Below are 18,860 nucleotides of genomic sequence, written 5' to 3'. Positions count from 1 at the left end.
AGCACCATAACTCTAGTCGTATGTCAGTATTGTGTATTACATGGTGAACTTAACCGAGATAATAGTTAATACTGCAGTTGGTAATCTCTCGAAAAAAAGTTAATGCCATTAATCCATCCAATGACGTTTGGAGCATAAATTAACCTTTAAAACTGTTATGCTTTCAACAACAAGCCAGATCCTAAAAGAATTACAAATATAGTTGTTAGTTAAATAGAAAAACGATGAATTTTTCATGTCTTCAGCAAAGTTGCATAAAGTCAAATGTTGAACATTTATTTCTTCAAATTGTTAACTCATTTTTTTTTATTGATCAAGTAAGAGGACCTACTCCCTTTTCCCATCCAAAATATTGTAAATCTCCACTAACCTCGAGACAACCGCGAGTATTCGGTCCAGTTCCTTTAACTTTAAATAGAAGACATATAACAAAAATGGTAACTCGGCTCTGTAAAGTTTATTCGATTGAGCCTGTAAAAATAAAGTAGTTATTAAAAAAGTAAGAGAACCACCCACACAGCAAAAGAAAAATCTATTCTCGAAGAAAACCCTCGGAGCTCTGAGCTTCCGCTCATTTGATAATGCAATGCCGTGCTGTAAGCGTTTTGGATGCAGCTCTTCGTTTAAAACCGTGAATAAACTCATGGCTACCAACGAAAACATACGCAACTCAGCATGTTTCTGTTGATCCCTTAGGTGCCGGCGCACAGGTCTACCCATTCTACATATGTAAGACACCGTTGAAGAAATCAAACGAAAAATACCTCCGTCTCCGCATAATATTTCCAATGTCTACTTCGTTGTATCCAGTGGGTTGTCACTCGGTATATCACACAGCCAAGATCGTCTAAAGCACAGGTTTCTCGATCGTCGAATTTTTCCCTCCGCATTCGTTCGTATGTGTATCACTCACATCTTAGTAGCTAACCTATTAGTTGTTGGTAGGTAGGAATCCATCTATTGACACAAAATATTCACAGAGCGCAACTCTGCGGGTTTCCTCCTCCGCACATACTCGGGGGTAGACCCCATCCATAGTCGTCGGTCGGTGTGCGCGCAAAACTGGTTCGAACGAATGTTTGTTTTCGTCACGCGGCCGAGAGGAGAGGATCGCATCTCGTCGTTCGTCACTCGTGCGCGCAAAAAATCCGTAGGCGGGTGCCGCACCATCCGACTTTTGATCTTGCTCTTTCTATCTCTCTGACCGGCAGCAGCGCGCTACTTTCAAACTTGTGGGGTGACCAATTGGTACTAAACTACATTATGTGCATAGAGCTTGAATTCCGACCGTAAAGCAACTATTTGACCGTCATTCTCTTTTTTTTTCCGTTTTGCAGATGATCCGGGTGGAGGACTTCCGCCCGCTATGGAAAAATCGAACAGCTGTAGCGAGAGTAAAACTACGTCAGTGAGTCAATCCAACAGCACAAATTCGACGGCGGAAAATAGCAGCCAGCACCATCAGCATCATCATCAACAACAACATCGGCATCCACCTGCGTCGCAGCAACAGCAACCCACCGCGACATCCAGTGTCTCTTCGTCCACCGCCGCCGCCGCCGCCGCGAGTACGAATTCCTCCGATCTAAAGTACCTGCATAAGAAGTTTAAGCGAATCGCCAGTGCCACCTTAAGCAACGACGACAGTGGCAGTGAATCGAAAAAGTCAGTTACGTCAGAAGCCAAGACGGTAGTGGCAAGTGCAATTGGCGGTACAGGCGCCGTCGTTGTCGTCGCCGCGTGTTTGCCAAATCTAACGACTCCGGCGGTGGTGAACTCCGTTGAGCCTTCCGCTCAACAACAGCAAGTATGTGCCAATAACAACAACAACAACAACAATCAAAAGAAAGAAAGTGATTTGGTCAGCTCGTACGAATCGAGTGCGGTGCGTTTTCGACCAGAACACTCGCGGACTGTGATCGATGGGGAGAACTACGACAGTCGACTCCAATTAACCTTTTCGAGTGGTAGCGAACGGCTACAACTACAACAGCAGCAACAACAACAACACAGTAACGGTGCTTCCTTGAATAGCGCTAACCACATTAGCGGCAGTAGTAGTTTTATTATCAGTAACAACCGTATTCCTGTGAGGAAAGAAGAGAGTGAAGATTCGAAACCATACTATCCCAGTGTAAATAATAACAGTGCTTTCAGTAATAGTATCTATTTCAACGAGAACAACCAATGTACAACCACCGGTGACGACGATCTATCACCAGAGTCGCTGGTGGCGCTTCAGGCCGAGTTGGAGAATCTCAGCCGGGGCAAGGTTACCGTCGTGGGACATTTGAACTTTATTGAAGGGCCAGACCTTACCGTCCCGTCACCGTATGATCCTAGCTCCAACAACAATAACAACAACAGTACTAGTGTTCACTCGCCACATACTCCCACTGTGGTCAGTAGTAGTAGTAATAGTAGTGCAGCAGCAGCATCGGTAAGCAGCAGCAGTACCGTTCCGGGGCGGTATGTGTGTCCGTACTGTCAGCTGAACTGTAACAAACCGTCGGTCCTGCAGAAGCACATCCGGCGGCACACGAACGAGCGACCCTTCCGGTGCGATCCCTGCGGCATTGCATTTAAGACCAAAAGTAACCTGTACAAACACTGTCGGTAAGTTTCACCACTGATTGTCACTTGGTTTTTAGGTTTATTGTATCGATTAGAGAACTAGGGATGTTCGATTATAATTCTTCGATTCAGGGCTGATAGCAGGTATCTTTTTAGTGGCTAGGTCACTATTTTCAAGTCAGTCGCCAAAAAGTAACTTTTTTTTCGACAAGAAGTCACTATAGTCACTATTAATTAAAATTTAGTGTTGAGGGTGAAGAATTTGACCGAAAACTCACATCAAATCACAGCTCGATTTGTTAACAAATTGGTGTTAGAACAGACGCAAACGTTAACTGTCCAATTGAGGTTGAAGGAATCTCTAATATTTTGATTTTTTTTTTCAAAAATAAAAATGAAATCCTATTTTATTGAAATACCAGTGACATGCTGGGAAACAATTTCCGCTAATTTCGCTAAAACTCAAGGTTCTCAATTTTATTCAAGCAAGGGTGATATCATGGGAAACAGATAAAAAAGGTATGCTTCATATATATAACCACAGCCGAAAAATTTACCCGGTATATAACTATCAATAAATTATGAGACATTTGCAGTAGAAGCTGATGGAAACTTTTTGGAGAGGTTGAAAAGAACTTACAAATGAGTTGGAAAAAACTTCAAGGGGACAGTTGGAAGAAACTTCCGGAGGATCCTGACAGTATCTAACGGGAGATAAAAATCCAGGAAAAGTTTGATGATATTTCTGGGGGAAGTCTGAAAGAGCTTTAAGGGCAAATCTGAGGAAACTTTCGGAGAAAGTTTTGAGAAACTTCCAGAGGAAGTTTCCAAACAATTCGCAGGACTTCTGAAAGAAGTCGGAAGGGAGTGTTCAGGAAGAATCTTAAAAATCTTCCGGTATCAGTCAGTTGAAACTTTCGGAGCAAGTCTGGACAAAGCTCCCATATGATGTCCGAAGAAACTTCAGGAAGACTCCAGAAGCACTTCTGGGGATTTCCGGAAGCTACTTTCAGGTGAAGTTGTAGGAATCTTCCGGTGGAGGTCATAAAATGTTTTCTGAGAAAGTTATAAGAACCACCCTTAAAATCTGGAGCTGTGGAAATTTGGAAGAAAGTTCCAGAAAAAAATCCGGAAATTCAGATTAAACAATCAGGAGTTGGCAGATACTTTCACGGGAGGTAAAAATTAACTTTCGGATAGAGAAAACTGTTGCATATAAGATTTAGGGGAATTAAACGAAACTCGAAACATCGCGGTAACTTGTTTGATTTTGAACGAATTAGAACTAATCCAACGCAAAAGAAACACTGATTTGGATTCTGATTTTCACACGTGTTTAAATTATTATGTTTTCGATATTTTTGACGTAGGATTACGTCTTTCGGCAACATATTGGGACCGAAATTAAAAAAAAAAAAACCAAAATCAACCGCGTTACGAAAAGTGGTCAGGTATTGACCACTTATAGCTCTGTCAATAGCTAATGGATTTTAATTCTAAACCAGCCAATCGATTGGATATTTTTCTACGTATCTGCTAAAATGAACACTTTATAAATTTACACAAATATCCAACTATCCAAATATCCAATGGTGAAGGTGATCAAAATTATCACCGATTACCTGCAAAAAGCGCTTTCCCTAACACAGATTTACAGATCAAATTCGATACAATCACCGGTTGCGTTGGTGTCCGGTCGGTCGTCAAGAGCAACAGCAGCAGCACCAACAGTGCTTGCGGCGCGTGGTGGTGAAAATTGTTCTAAAATACACAACGAAAAGCCCACAAGCAGCGAGCTATAGGCAGGCCTGTTGATGACGGGCTTAGAATTGAAGAAGATACGATGAAGGCTATCAGAGACTTTCGGAGACCTGAATCTTCGTCCGAGGTGAAAAGTTTTCTTGGATTAATGAACTTCACCGGACGATTCATTTATCAACGAGCCGAGAAGACAAATCATTTGAGGAATCTTACGAAGGCTGAAAGTTTTCACTGGGGACAAAATGAGGAGAACGAATTCGTTTACTTGAAGTCAGAAGCATTAAGGACCACAACGAAGTTAGGGTTTTTCAGATACAAGGATGAAACAGAACTGCTTCTCTCTCTCTTATTCAGTACAATGAATCAAAAGTTCCGAAGATTACCGGCTGCGCTTCTAAGGCGTTGTCCGAAACAGAAAGAAAATATCCACACACGCAGCGAGAAGCATTTGCCCATGGTCTGGGGTGTTGAAAGGTTTTCTTTTTATTTGCTGAATAAGTAATTCACCGTCAGAACTGATTCAGAAGCAAACCAGTTTATCTTCGGAGATGGATGTAGAACAGGAAAAAGGCAATCTCTCGGGCAGAACCTTGGGCTCTCAGACTTCAATCGTATGACTTTAAAGTCAAACGTGTGCCAGGTGATTCAAATGTTGCGGACGTTTTTTCTCGGTTAAGCTTGCTTTAGCTTGAGCTTGCTTGAGCTTGATTGACCGCCCACGGTTGCTACTCTGTTACTGCCAGATCAACTGTAATTACACAGAGAACCAATAGAGGGCCTGTTCATAAACTACGTAGACAGGTTTTTGGGATTCTTGACCCCCCCCCTCCCCCTGCGTAGACAATTGTCCATACAAAAAATTTATAATTTGTATGAGCCGGGCATGTTTTTCAACCCCCCCCCCCCCCTAAACTGTCTACGTAGTTTATGGACAGCCCCAGACGATGCTTGGGACTAGCAATCATCCTCAATGTGTAAAAACTGGTGATCTTAAATTAGGCAATACCAGCGCCGGCCGCGCCCGAACATAGGTCAAGAAAGGAATGGGAAGGATTGTGTTGACATGACACTCGCTTTGATGGAAGCCGAGAACACCTCTGCACTTCCACGAGGAATCACTGAGATATTGGGTAATAGGGTTGGGTTTGCAGCAGGGTTCGTCTTGGTAAACGATAAGCTGAATTGATGTCCTAACGATCATATAACGCGAAGGAGCTTGGGACTAAACCCACGGTCTTCTGCTCAGTAAGCAAAAACGTTTGGGGCTGTCCATAAACTACGTAGACAGTTTAGAGGGGGGGGGGGGGTGACAATTATCCACGGCCCATACAAATTTTAATTTTTTTGTATGGACAATTGTCTACGCAGGAGGAGGGGGGGGGTCAATAATCCCAAAAAACTGTCTACGTAGTTTATGAACAGGCCCTTTACCACTAGGCAGACGAGCACCTTTTTAATCACCGAGTTGCTGTTATTACCATGTAGTCATATTAACAAATAAAATGATTGACGAATCTTGAATGTGGATGGGCCTGAGATTAGACTCATGATGTTCTGCTCAGTAAGCAAAAACGGTTGCTCTAAGGCCACCGAGCCCCTCATATCACATAATACCGTTGCTCAAATTTGTGTATCCATCCATACCCGGAACCAACGACAACAACGAGCTTCGCAAAATACACGATACACAAGCGATTTTACCATAAATCTCTTTGATATGTAAGGACCTGGGACAGCGGCAGGCCACTGTAACCGACGATCTTTCAAATCCGAAAACTAAAAACTACGAAAAAGTACTTAGGCCTTCATTAAGTTCCACTTTCACGCGACGTTCAATGACAGGGTCTTATCCAGGATTACATCTGAAAAATCCAAATCTGGCCAACGCCCACCTAAACCTGTTCTAATCCACCTGAAATGACTAACGAATGGAAGACTTTGACTACCCAGCCATGCAATAGTCTCATTCCGTGCCTTATGGCAACTTGATGATTCTATTGCGCTCATCTTCTGGCACCACGCAGGGGAGACTTGGTCCTGTACCCATTGCTTAACTTATCTCCATTCCACTCAGCTACTCGCAATTTCTTGTGATATAGTGGGCGGAATATTATTATATGAGACAATTCAATGCAGACGTCTTTCCAAATTTGGCAGATCGACAGGTAATAGGTGAGCTACCACGATAGTTGCTATTCAACAACTCGACAACGTCCCATCGTCAACGCCTGCTATGAAAATTTCCCATTGCATACGTCAACGAAATGACGTCATCGAGCTATCGATCAACTACCCTGGTTATCGCCTGGTACCTTATAGCACGATGCTAGGAGGCGAACCGGAAGAATCGATGAGCTACCTCTCCCCCAAGTTGCGGACGTTCTTTCTCGGTTAATTGCAAAAACACAAACAGATCAACCTTTCTATGAAGATAACGATAGGCATTTGCTGTTTGCACTGGACGCTCGACATTGAATTAGTATTTGAAGCAGATGCAGAGCGTTGGAATCAAGAAGATGGCCAAAGGACCTCCGTCGTTTCAAAGCACATGCTAAGGAGTTGCGGATTTTGGGTCCTAAGATATTCAAAGGAGAGAGACTTATCTGACCGAAATCATTGCGCCCAAAGGCATTGCTGACAGCACACAGAGGACATATAGGATGTGCTGCAATGAAAAGGATTTTGCGGGAATTCTTTTGGTGGCCAGGTTTGAGTGATAACGTTACTGCCTTATAATAACGAAACGACATCCACCAATACCGTTATCAAGCCGCGAGCTACCTGAAGGACCATGGGAAGTGTTGCAAATAGATTTTTTATGCCTTTCCGGTTGTGGTTTTGGTGAATTTTTGACTGTAGTTGATACTTATTCAAGATACTTAACAGCTGTCGAAATGCGATGTACAGACGCGAAAAGTACTAACGCAGCTCTATCCAAGATATTTTTAACTTGGGGTCTACCACTGGTTATAAAGAGCGACAACGGTCCACCTTTTCAGTCATTGAGTTTTGGATTGAGAAAGGAGTAAATATTAGGAAATCTATTCCTTTACGTCCTCAATCAAATGGTTCGATTGAAAGGCGCTGATCAAGGCTGTCGCAGGAACGAAGCTGGATGGAGAAAATTGGAAAAATCCGTTAAATAATTACATTCATGTGTATAACACTATGAAACCACATTCAAGACTCGGAGTCACGCCATTTGAATTACTTGTAGGGTGCCAATACAGGGGTACTTTTCCATGTCTTTGGGGACAGAATAATGGAAAAATAGATGGAGAAGAGATACGAGATAAGGATGCTGAATCAAAGTTAATAAGCAATAAGTTTGCAGACAATGACAGAGAAGCCAAATGTTCAAACATTACTGCCGGTGACAGGGTAATAGTAGCTGTTTCAAGGAAAACGAAACCGGATCCAACATTCTCTAACGAACAATTTATGGTCGTGATGGAGGAAAACTCGTCATCAGGAGTGATCGAGGTGTGCAATAAGCTCGTAGTATACGAGATGTGAAGCTTATTGCGGATTGCGGAAACGACAATAGCGCTGAAGAACTTGAAAAAAAAAAATCAGCAGATGTGTGTTACCAGAAACAATGGAGTCTATGCAAAGACAAGCAGAAGAAATTGACGAGCCTGTTGCGAAACCCATGGATACCAACGTATAGATTGTGAAGAGAATTTGAATCTGTCAAACGATGAAGCCATTGCCAGATGTCCGAATCCCGATGCGTTGAAGGATGTCAGGCCCAAAAGAACAACAATCATACCTAAGAAATATCATGATATGTATTTGTATAACATTTTTGACTAAAAGTAGATTAGAGGAGAGATGTAGTAGATAAGACGAGACATGACGAAATGGAAATAGAAATCTTAGTAGGCTATTTAAAAATAATCGGTAATAAAATTAGTCTTGTAAGAGAGTTTGTAGAGTACGGAAGTAAATTGAAACTCTTCTTAATTCGTTCCCGAAAACCACCGTGTGTGGTGGTGTCCGCTCGGTCGTCATCATCAGCTGCAGCAGCAGCAGCAGTGCTTTTGGCGCGTGGCGTTGAATAGTGTTCTCCAGTACACAACGAAAGGCTGCCCACAAGAAACGAGCTGCTGCCCACATGAGCGTCCATTCACCGAAGAAGGAGGAAGAAGCCTCACCGCTACTGATCGGATTCAGTAGCTCTTCGTGAGTCGCTGTGGGCCATCTATGGCAAGCGCGTAACCCTCGTTCCAAACAACCCTAATAGCTCAGCATTACTCAACCATCACGACAGAACGGTCCTTTTCAGGACCACCATAAATTTAATAAGAGTAGCGCTTTCCCTAACACAGATTTCAAAATAGAATTCTATCCGGTCTCGATGAACGGTGTTTATTCAATCATCGCGTGTGGTGAGTGGTGGTGTCCGGTCGTCATCATCAGCAGCAGCAGCAGCAACAGGCAGTGCTTTCGGCGCGTGGTGTTATACATGTTTCTCCAGTACACAACGAAAGGCTCTCCGCAAGCAGCTAGCTATCAAGGCTGCCCTCAAGAGCCCTCGATTCACCAAAGAAGGAGGAAGAAGCCGAATTTATATGATTGAATTTGGAAAATTTTAGCAAGAAATTTCTCCAATTAATTAACCAAAAATTCCTTGTTATTGTGCACGAAAATGCGTAATTTAGCCATCCGAAAACGAGGCGTTTCTGTGATGAGAAAAAAGTAGTTTCCCTAACACAGTCGTCGAATATTGATACCGAGCACGTAATTCTACGTCAAATCTACGGTCGTGGCTTGGATACAACCTCTTACTTTTATGTTCAAAGAACACATTTCATTTTGTTCTGCGGAATTGATATGCAAAACCTTACTTCCGGAGGAAATTTAAAAAAAAATCCTCGAAGGGTGTCTCAAGAATCTTTCACAGGAAATCTGAAGAAACTTCCTGAGGAAGGAAGTCAGAAGAAATCGGTTGAAATTGTTAAAACAAATCTTGAAAGTCATATGGACTCTTCCTGGGTGTTGGGTGAAACTTCTTGAATAAGTTCTTGAGTTCTTTTCATCGATATTTTCCATACAAAAGGATTACGTGAAACGTGGCCTATAGAAAAAAAAAGTTGAAGGTTATGTCCAAAGCACGACCGCATTGTTGACGTAGAACTACGAGATTATTTTGCAGCTCCATTCAATAATTTATAAATGACAAAGTAAATTGTTTAGAAATTCAATTGAAAATTCGAAACCCTTGATATTTTTCACGGATGTCCCTTGGAACCTTCATTAGAATTTACTTAAAATTATCTTTCTTATTCCCTTAGAACTTTAATACTCTCGGAATTTCTTTCAAGTTCTCATAAGAACTCTCTTTACATTCTTCTCGGAATTTATTTAGAATATTCATTAGAAATTAACCTGTAATCCTTTTTACAATCGCCATGTAATTTCACACAGAACCACCTAATAATTCTACTTTGAACTTAAACAATTGGCTTGGCTTTGTAGTCAAAACTCCATATCAATACTTCCAAAAACTCCATTGGAATTTGTATCTTACATACCTTATTATCTCTAGAATTTATACTAAAATTTCCTCTAAATTCCTTTGGAATTTTTTATCAACATTATCGAGTAAGTTCTTCAAAGTGATTGTATCCGGAAAATCTAGTAGTTGAGAAGAATTATTATTTTCCAAGTATAGAACGAAGTTTATTTTCTCCCGGTTCATCATCGAAATTCACGGACTTCTCCCGGTGATTTAGAATTTTCGGCTTTTTCCCGATTTCCCGGTTCACTGGTCACCCTTGTGTTCAATATACAATTATCCTGGGAGGGAGACCCAGACTCGAAACATATAAACGTCAAAAGAAGCCATTCAAAAGCTGTCAGGAACTGTCATTGGCAGCCAAGTAGTTGGCGATGCTTTTCTTACAATCGGACAAGAATACAGAAGGCGGTATTAAAATCTTGCGTAAAGTAATTTCTGACAAACTGTCGTTTCTAGCTATCTTATTCAATGAGACACCGTTTTTTTTTAGATTAATTCATTGAATATGCCATATGCATACTTAAATCCATATTGGAAGACACCATTAACCAAGGTTTTTGCCAAAATCTTTGGTGGCATGATAAAATACAAAACAGAAAAGGACATTTTCTCACGGCACACTAAACAACGTCAAACAAGCACTACACTGCCGTTATATGCATAAGAGTTCCACGGTGCATAAGGATTGCATAGAACATGGGACAGTTATGTGTATAACAGCAGTACACGCTAAAAGTAAAACAGGCAATATTGCTACGTCTTTTTTGATTCGATTTCAGTAGCTCAAATTTTCATGACTTAAAGAAAAGCTTTAAAATGAATGCCTTGTGTGCTATCTGTGTCTTCCTCCCAGGTCTTATCCATCTGAATAACATTACTAGAGACAGATCTCCTATCTAGTCGAAACACAGAAAACGAAACTAACTCAGAGAGTGAGTAACTTCAGCTCATTCGTAAGGATACATTTCTAAAAGCGTTGGTCACACAGCGCATGAGTAACCTAGGTAAAAGTGACTCACTCTCTGAATAAGATTCGTTTTCAGTGAATGTAGACTGCTTAAGCAACCCTTTTGGATCAAATGCTACTAGCGCTGCATGGTGAGTGAATTCTGAACTAAGAGGCCAATCATGCGATAGGTATTGTCCATCCGAATAACTTCACTTAATGAGAAACCTGCCTTCTGACCGTGCTGTCAAGTTAATTCATGGAATTTGATGCACATTGCACACTGAGCTTGACTATCCAATATCCAATTGATAGCCGAGATGGCAAGATAAATATGAATGACACTGATGAATACTACCACTTTCTGTAGCAAGACAACTGTCGGTAGACTGTGAACTATCCTCGCTGTTCGACTTGATCAAGTATCTAATTGTACTCAACTTGCCCTTTGTATGAAGGGCCAAAAACGGTGCAACATTGCCCACGTGCATCCACGAAATAAAAGAGAATATCCTACCACCAACAGGATCATACAATGGGTAAAAAACAGGTCATCCAACAGGAGCATGCCCCAATGAGTAAAATCGACAATAATTTTACTCAGTATAGGACTTCTGAAGATCTTGATTTTGCGCATATTCAAGAAAGTTTTCCTCGAGAAAAATTTCTAGCAAATCCATTTTTTTTTGCTAAATTGAGTTGAATTCTACTCAATTTTGAGTCGTTCTCATCGTTCGTGTACCTTAAGGCTATTTGAGGCACCAACCAAAATCTACCATGCGTTTCCACCGTAATCCACCAGTTTTATGGAGGCGCTAGGTTATCTATAAGATTAACCGGTTTGGCAGTCTAATTGATTCCAATCTCAAACTAACCATTGCAGATCCCGGGCGCACGCATCCAAAAGCCAAGGCGACGACATTGGACCCACCCTTGACGAGGACGGTTCCCTCGGATCGGACATCGAAGACAAGGAATTGAGCAACAGTGGATCGGACATCGTAAGTTGCGCTCTACTTCCAGCCTCCTCCTCCTCCTCCATATGCAGCATCACATTCGAATTCATCCCCTTCTCTGCCCTTACAGATCAACCGAGGCTCCCCAATGGACGACCGCGTGCATTCGCCCCAGCTACTGGTGGAGAAACCCTACAAACCGAAATTTCACAACGCTGCCCTCTACACCAAGTTCGATGGAAAACTAGCGTCGGGAAGGTATACATCCACGACGGTTGCCAACAACAGCCTCCACCTTCACCACCACCCGCAACACCATATCGGCAGTGGCAACGCAACGATGACCATCGTTAGCCAATCTGCTCCTGCGGCGTCCCATTATTTGGTAAATCCCGCGAAGTTTGGGTTTGCTTATCCGAGGAATAACTAACCAATTTTTTTTCTTTATTTTCCAGAACGGTCAGAATGTGGAATCGCTCGAGCAGCACATTTCCAAGCTGATCTCGGACAACGAAGCCATCGTGGAGGTGGTGGAATTACCACTGCAGAAAAAGTATCACAAAATTACCGGCATCACGCGGGGGATTTCGGTCAACAGTACAGCCCCAGCGGCGGGTCAAGATTCGGCTAGCTCAAAACTGGCCAATGCCTTGCTTCAGAAGAGGAACAGCGAAGAGCTGCAGCAACAGCAGTTGCTAATGTTACAACAGCAGCAGCAGCAGCAGCAACAACAGCAGATGCAGCTCCAGCCGTACCCACCGAGTGAACCGACCAAGCCAAAAGCGATGGTCGCTCAGATTCCTTTCGTGCAGAATCACCACCCCGGTGCGGTAGTGATGCAGCAACCGCAGCAGCAACAACTTCCTCAGCCACAGATGATAGTTCGTCCCGTCAGTGCCAATGAACAGCAGCAAGAGCAGCTGCAGCAACCACTGCAACAAGTGCAATATTTGCAACCGTTAAACTTAAGTAAACCGGTTCCAAGTGAACCGGCGGCTGCCTCTGAAACTCAGGTAGCGACAGAACCTCCGCGAAAACGATCACCTAGCGAGGCGGCACCGTTTAGTCGGGAACAGTCGCCTTCGTCGTCGTCGTCTTCGGTGCAGCAACCGGCCCCCATCACCTTCCCGCAGCAGCAAGCTGGTCCACCCAGTCAGCCTGCGACACCATCTCAACAGTCGGTCACCGTGACGGATCACCCGCAGAACCCGGAACGCTCAATCATCAAGGATCTGCTGTTGAACTCCCGTGGATTCGGAGTGGTACAGAATCCGGAAAACGAAAACATCGAAAACCTGTTCACTTGCAAATCGTGCAACACCAGCTTCCGGGATGCGGAAATTCTAAAATATCACACCATCTGCTACTGTAGGGGAAACGGCGATCCGGACAGTGCCCCGCATAGTCCAGTGGGATCGCCATCGTCGCATTTCATGCGTTCCCGGTCGGCCAGCGATCGGTTCAATCCGACAAGCTTGAAAAACCTTGCCCGGGGGCTGTTGAATCCTCCTTCGAGGAATCCATCGTCGCTCTCCAAGCTGGCAAAGTCTCAGCTGAGGTTGCCCCGATCGAGGCCGGAGAATATCGCATTACCATCCAAAGAGAACTGCAGCAGTAGTTCACCAAGTAGCAGTACGGCGACTAGTTCGACGCCGGAAGTTCTGGTCACGCCAATCCTTGCGAGGATCGTCGATGTAGTACAAAATCCTCTGCCATCGCCGGGACCCTTACTGGGCAACACCCGATTGGTAGATTTTCAGAGTAGTAAAAGTGAGAGTTACGGCGGCAAAGCCGCCTCGGAATCGAACGTCGTTGTATCCCATGTGCCAAATGAAGAGACATCACTGCGGAGAAGGCCGATGGACAGTCACCCCGCAGAACTACGACGATTACAGCATCCCAATTATCAGATGTACGGTGGAGAAATGGAGATCCTGGAACGGCATCAACACATGCCTCCGCATCGGTATTCGTCCGGAGGGACCGTGACGAGGTTTTCGCCGGATGTTGACATCGAGATGCATGATTCCGGCATGGGAATTCGGACCAGCATGCATTCTGGTGGAACGATTCATCAGCTACCAAAAACGAACCAAAGCATGTCTCCCATTCCGATGAATCCGGACACACCGAAACTGATACTGACGATAACCCCAACACCAACCCTGACGGCGCCAAACTTCTTCCCCAATCAGCGGCAAGCGCCATCCGAAGGCAATATCACTAGCAGCAGTGCTTCCAATGCGCAACCTATCACTCACTTTCATTTCCCACCAATTAATCCAATTACGGCCTACAACCCATTGACTCTGCCGCAGGTGTCACCGGGTCAGGCGTCGCAAATCATGCACGGCGGTAAGTTGATACCATTTGTGCAGGGAATTCCCGGTCCCAATTCGATGATGACTCCGAACGAAACTCAGTCGCGAGGCCGTCCGCGAATGGCTCCCAGCCCTATCAGTATCAAGACGCCACAACCCTCGCCTCAGTTTCTCCCGGTCTACAAGCCAATGACCTCCTTCGATCCGGACGATGTCACCCGACACAAGAAACCGGTTTTGGCTGTGCCTCCCGTGAAAAATGGAATGTTCAAGGAAATCTGGTCTCCTGCCAAGCAGGAATACAATCCGGTTCCGAAAAAGAGTTTCAACTTCACCAGAATCGCCGATAACATCAGTCCTCGGAAGAAGGAGCTGGTGGAACCGGTGAAGAAGGAAGAGATCCGATATTTCAATTTTGAAAACCTCATCTCGAAGTCGGAAATCCTAATTAAGTCGAACACTCCCGTCGAAAGCGTGAAACCGGATCCGATCGAAACAAAACCGCTGGATGTGCAGCCACCTCCTCCGATGGCGCTGAAACCGAAATTCCTGAGACCAAACTCACTACCACTGAAACCGGGGACGTGGACTCCGAAACGGCACCACGGCATCACGCCAACCCAGAACACGATGCCGTTAATCTCGCCGGAAACCCCACGGCCTTCCAAGTCCTGTCGGGAACTGTACTTCAACGGTCATGCCTACACTAACATCGGGCTTAAATCCAGCACCAAACCCTTCTACTGCACCGTCAACAAAACCCAACCGTTTTATGTCCAAACGCAGAAGCAACTCTCCATGTACAGCAACTGGCAGGTCCATCCGGAGAACGATCCTCATCCCCTTGGATTCAAACCGATCCAGGTTATGGCCCTATACGATAGCAGTCAGCAACGGGACCACCGTTACTCGATCGCTACCAAACCCCTCGCGTTGACAGTGTCCAGTTCGAGTCCGGCAAACCAATCCATTATGAGCGCCGTTGAGGTCAAAACCAACTTTCCCAGCTATCCAATCACGCAGCTGTCCTCTCCGGCGCCGAAGCCCGGTGCATTTTATGTGTACCAGCCGGAAAAGTGTGCCGCCTCGAACGACAGCATGCCACCGAGAAGCGAATCCTCGGAACGAACCCTGTCCGGGGGATTCGAGAGCAATGAGGAGTACACGTACGTGCGGGGACGCGGCCGAGGAAAGTACGTTTGCAAGGAGTGCGGTATCCGGTGCAAGAAGCCATCGATGCTGAAGAAACACATCCGAACGCACACGGACGTTCGGCCGTACTCGTGCCAGCACTGTAGTTTTCAGTAAGTTTCGGTGTGGTTTGGTAGGAAATTCCTTGATGATCGCTAATTGCCGAATCTTTTACTTCTAGCTTCAAAACGAAAGGAAACCTAACGAAGCACATGAAATCGAAGAGTCACTTCAAGAAGTGCACCGAGCTGGGACTGAATCCCATTCCGACCAGTGTGGATGACGACGGGGCGGATATCGACATCGAAAACGATCAGCAGTCGATCTCCAGCGAGCGGACGTCGACGATTCCGGGTGACTCGGATAGCGGTTCGGAGAGCGACGGGGAGGAGAGTGACGATAGTGGTAAGTGGGGGATGATATTTCGATTGCATTTGGTAGTCGTTTGTGCCTTAGAATTGCTGAACTGCTCCCTAAATCTTCTATAAACGCTCAATTAATGCGTAAATACTCAGGTTTATTGCCCTTCCCTTTTTCTTAGTTAGAGAAGCGTTGTGACAGGCAAGCTTCTAAAAGACGCTTGCCCGTCGCTATGCTCCACTAACAAAAAAAAACGGGCATTTCCAAAAAAAAGGTACTTTGACAATGTCTTGTTCCCTTTTGCAGTCGAATTCCTTGGTAATTTCGGGGCACTATGACCAAAAATAGCACTGTTGCTAATTTCCCAATTCGTTCTCTCTTCTATTTCAGACGAATCAAAGAGCCGTCTCCCAGAGCACGAAGCTGCCCACTGTCTGCTGTCACTGTCGATGACACCCCCTACTGGATCTCAGGTCTCCAAGAGCTACCCCAGTCCAGTGCCTTTCGGCGGCAGTCACCACCTGGAGCGCACCGGCAGACTTCCCTACGGACCGAACATCTCCCCGGGTCTAGTGATACCGTCGCAGCAGCAGCAGCAGCAACAATCGCAGCTACCTCTCCCACAGCAGCTACCTCTCCCGCCACAACTCACCCAAAAGCAGCTGCTCCTGCAGACGGCTCAAGTGGACACAACCAGCCAACCCCCTCGGCGTGTCATCTCGTTCGGAAACACCCCCAAAGTCGAGTTCAACCTCCTGAAGCATGAACAGTACTACTCGGATCCGAACATTAGCCGGAAGAAGCGGGAGTACAATCCCTCCTACGATGATGATGACGGAGTCATGCCCATCGATCTGACGAAGAAGGCCAGAGAACCTCCCCCACCGGATGCAGCCCTCTATCGAATATACCACCAATTCCCCGGGCAGCAATCGCCTAGTGGAGTGCCAATTCAACCGCAGTCCGAGTACCCATCTCCAAATCGGTCACAGGTGATCGTCCGGGTATCGGACGTGGTCACTCCAATCACCGGTGCTGCCAATCTCCTAACGACACTAGTCTCCAACACGGACAAAATCCCACTCACCAACGCCTTGATCTCAAACGGCGGCAAGGAACTGGCCGACGACAATGTCTTCTTCCAGGAGTACATCAAACAACGAGCTCTTCGCGACAGCAAGATGAAGCTGAGTCAAATGAAGAGCATCAACAACAATCAGTATGAAGCGGAGGAGCCCCGACCTCCGCCGCCCGTGGAAGTCATCTCAAACAGTACCAAACCGGTAGATTCAATTCCATCAAAACCTATGCCGCCGAAAGTAAACGATAAACCCTATCGGATATTCAACGGCAAAAACGAGTTGCTGCCGAAGGCTGTGGTCGGTGAACCAGCCAATCGAATCGAAATACTGCCAATTGTGAGTGAACCAATCGGGATTCAGTTGGATCCGGTTGGACCGAAGGAAGTTCTGGTTGCGGAAAGTCCCGTCGCTGCCGTTGCACTTCCTGCTGTTGCAGAACCACCAAATACCTCACGAATGGAAACTCTGGCAGAAGTGGCTGCCGGAAGTCTCAAACTGGATGCCGCCGCCGGAACTTCAGCAGATCCGATGCGGTCCAGGAGTAACAGTTTGAAATTGTCCGAACCGGTTGCTTTGAAGCAATCAACGACGTCAACAGCACCCGTGGTAGCTTCCAGTAAGGAAAGTGCCAAAAGCGTTGCTTCCGAGTACCTGAAGCTGACCAAATCGGTGACGATGCGGAAGCGAGAGGATAGCGAAAGTGGAACGGCTTCGGATCAGGAATCGCTGGTGGAGAACAAGATGATACCGACACCGATCGTGGCGCCCATTGTGCCACCGGTGCTCGTAGTTCCATCGACGGCCAATCCAGCGACCGGAGAACTGGGAGGAATCAAAGCTCGGACGGTGGTCGTTGGAGAGGATGGGTTTAAAACAAACCCTAGCAATGAATTCTCATCGCTAAGCCCGTTTCAAGAGGACGGCGGTCGTCCGGTTTGCGAGGTGTGCCACAAAAAGTTCCACAAAATATCTCAACTGAAAATCCACATGAACATTCACTACATGGAGCGGAAGTTCCGGTGCGAACCATGCGGAACCAGCTTCCGGTCGCAGGGTTTGTTCCAAAAGCACGAAAGATCTGCCACCCATCGGAATAAAGTCTCGATGACGACTACATTCGGCATAGCAACGGACTCGAATCCGCGACCGTTCTACTGTAAAGATTGTGACGTCGGTTTTCGGATCCACGGTCACCTGGCGAAGCACCTGCGCTCGAAAATGCACGTCCTGAAGCTGGAATGCCTGGGTAAGCTTCCATTCGGAACGTACACCGAAATCGAACGGTCCGGAACGAATCTGACGGAGATCGATACGACGGACTGTGCTAACTCGTTGTCCAGTTTGAAGCGGTTGGCCGTTCGGCTGAACGTTAAGGATCCGGCGAACGTGCTTCCGGGGGGACCTGGATCGGATGCACCTCCGAGTGGGAACGAAACCGATAGCTGTGATGAAAATCCGTACGAAAATGACAACGAGTCCAACGGGGAGGGTGACAGTCCCGGTTCGAATGGGCCGAATCATAGGGGAGCGGGAACGGAGGAAGACGATGACGACGGTGAGGATGGCGAGATTAGTGGCGGCGATCAAGCGCCCCAGGGGAACAATAACAATCTGAAACGAAAACCTGATGACAGTGGTACAACGATGACGAATTGCGACGGTGGTGTTGAAATCAAACGGGCGCGATTTCATGGACCGCCACCAGTGGTGATGGAACTAAGAGGTCTACAGACACTGCAACATCAGCAAGGAAGTGTGGTCACAACATCGGGAAGTGCAACGGGGGAAACGTAGCGAAGGGCTTCGTATCCCGTAGTTTAGATAATAATTGTGAGTGCCAATAATGGGAAGGGCCGCGTTGTGCGACGGTGGTGCGAGTAACGGAGGTGCGAGGGTTGATGGTCGTTCATATTTCTGTGTGGTAAATTTTTGAGGAGAACTTGTGTGTGTGTTTTCTGTTAATTGTCAGCTGAGTTCGGATGTTAGTCTACTTGAGATTCGAGCAATTTCGGAAACACAAATGTGGAATTCTGTTGCACAAAAAGTGAGTTGGACCTCACTTGAACTGCGAATTGGACGCTCAGAAAGTTGGACGATGTACAACTTTTGCAATTGTTTCGATGTCGTGTTCTTCCATCAAATGGA

General features: G+C 45.7%; 1 protein-coding gene across 4 annotated transcripts in view; it reads left to right on the top strand.

Moving 5' to 3' along the window:
• Positions 1 to 18,561, top strand: part of shn (schnurri) — a 159,315-nt gene extending 140,754 nt beyond the window's left edge. For 2 of the 4 annotated variants that reach the window (XM_065230087.1, XM_065230088.1), the window contains 6 exons: positions 1,338 to 2,616; positions 11,689 to 11,806; positions 11,892 to 12,146; positions 12,217 to 15,386; positions 15,455 to 15,678; positions 16,024 to 18,561. In XM_065230087.1, coding sequence (XP_065086159.1) covers positions 1,338 to 2,616; positions 11,689 to 11,806; positions 11,892 to 12,146; positions 12,217 to 15,386; positions 15,455 to 15,678; positions 16,024 to 18,509 — 7,532 coding nt within the window. In that variant the 3' untranslated portion in view covers positions 18,510 to 18,561. The remainder of the gene's footprint in view (positions 1 to 1,337; positions 2,617 to 11,688; positions 11,807 to 11,891; positions 12,147 to 12,216; positions 15,387 to 15,454; positions 15,679 to 16,023) is intronic. The other 2 variants (XM_065230090.1, XM_065230089.1) reach the window with 1 other exon arrangement.
• The last annotated feature ends 299 nt before the right edge of the window (positions 18,562 to 18,860 follow it).

The sequence above is a fragment of the Ochlerotatus camptorhynchus genome, unplaced genomic scaffold (genome assembly GCF_037179485.1).
Source record: "Ochlerotatus camptorhynchus isolate MF236.1 unplaced genomic scaffold, CSIRO-AGI_Acam_v1.1 ptg000328l, whole genome shotgun sequence".
NCBI classification, from domain to species: Eukaryota; Metazoa; Arthropoda; class Insecta; order Diptera; family Culicidae; genus Ochlerotatus; species Ochlerotatus camptorhynchus.
Note: the sequence above shows the minus strand (reverse complement) of the source record. Positions and strands in the feature narration are given on the sequence as shown.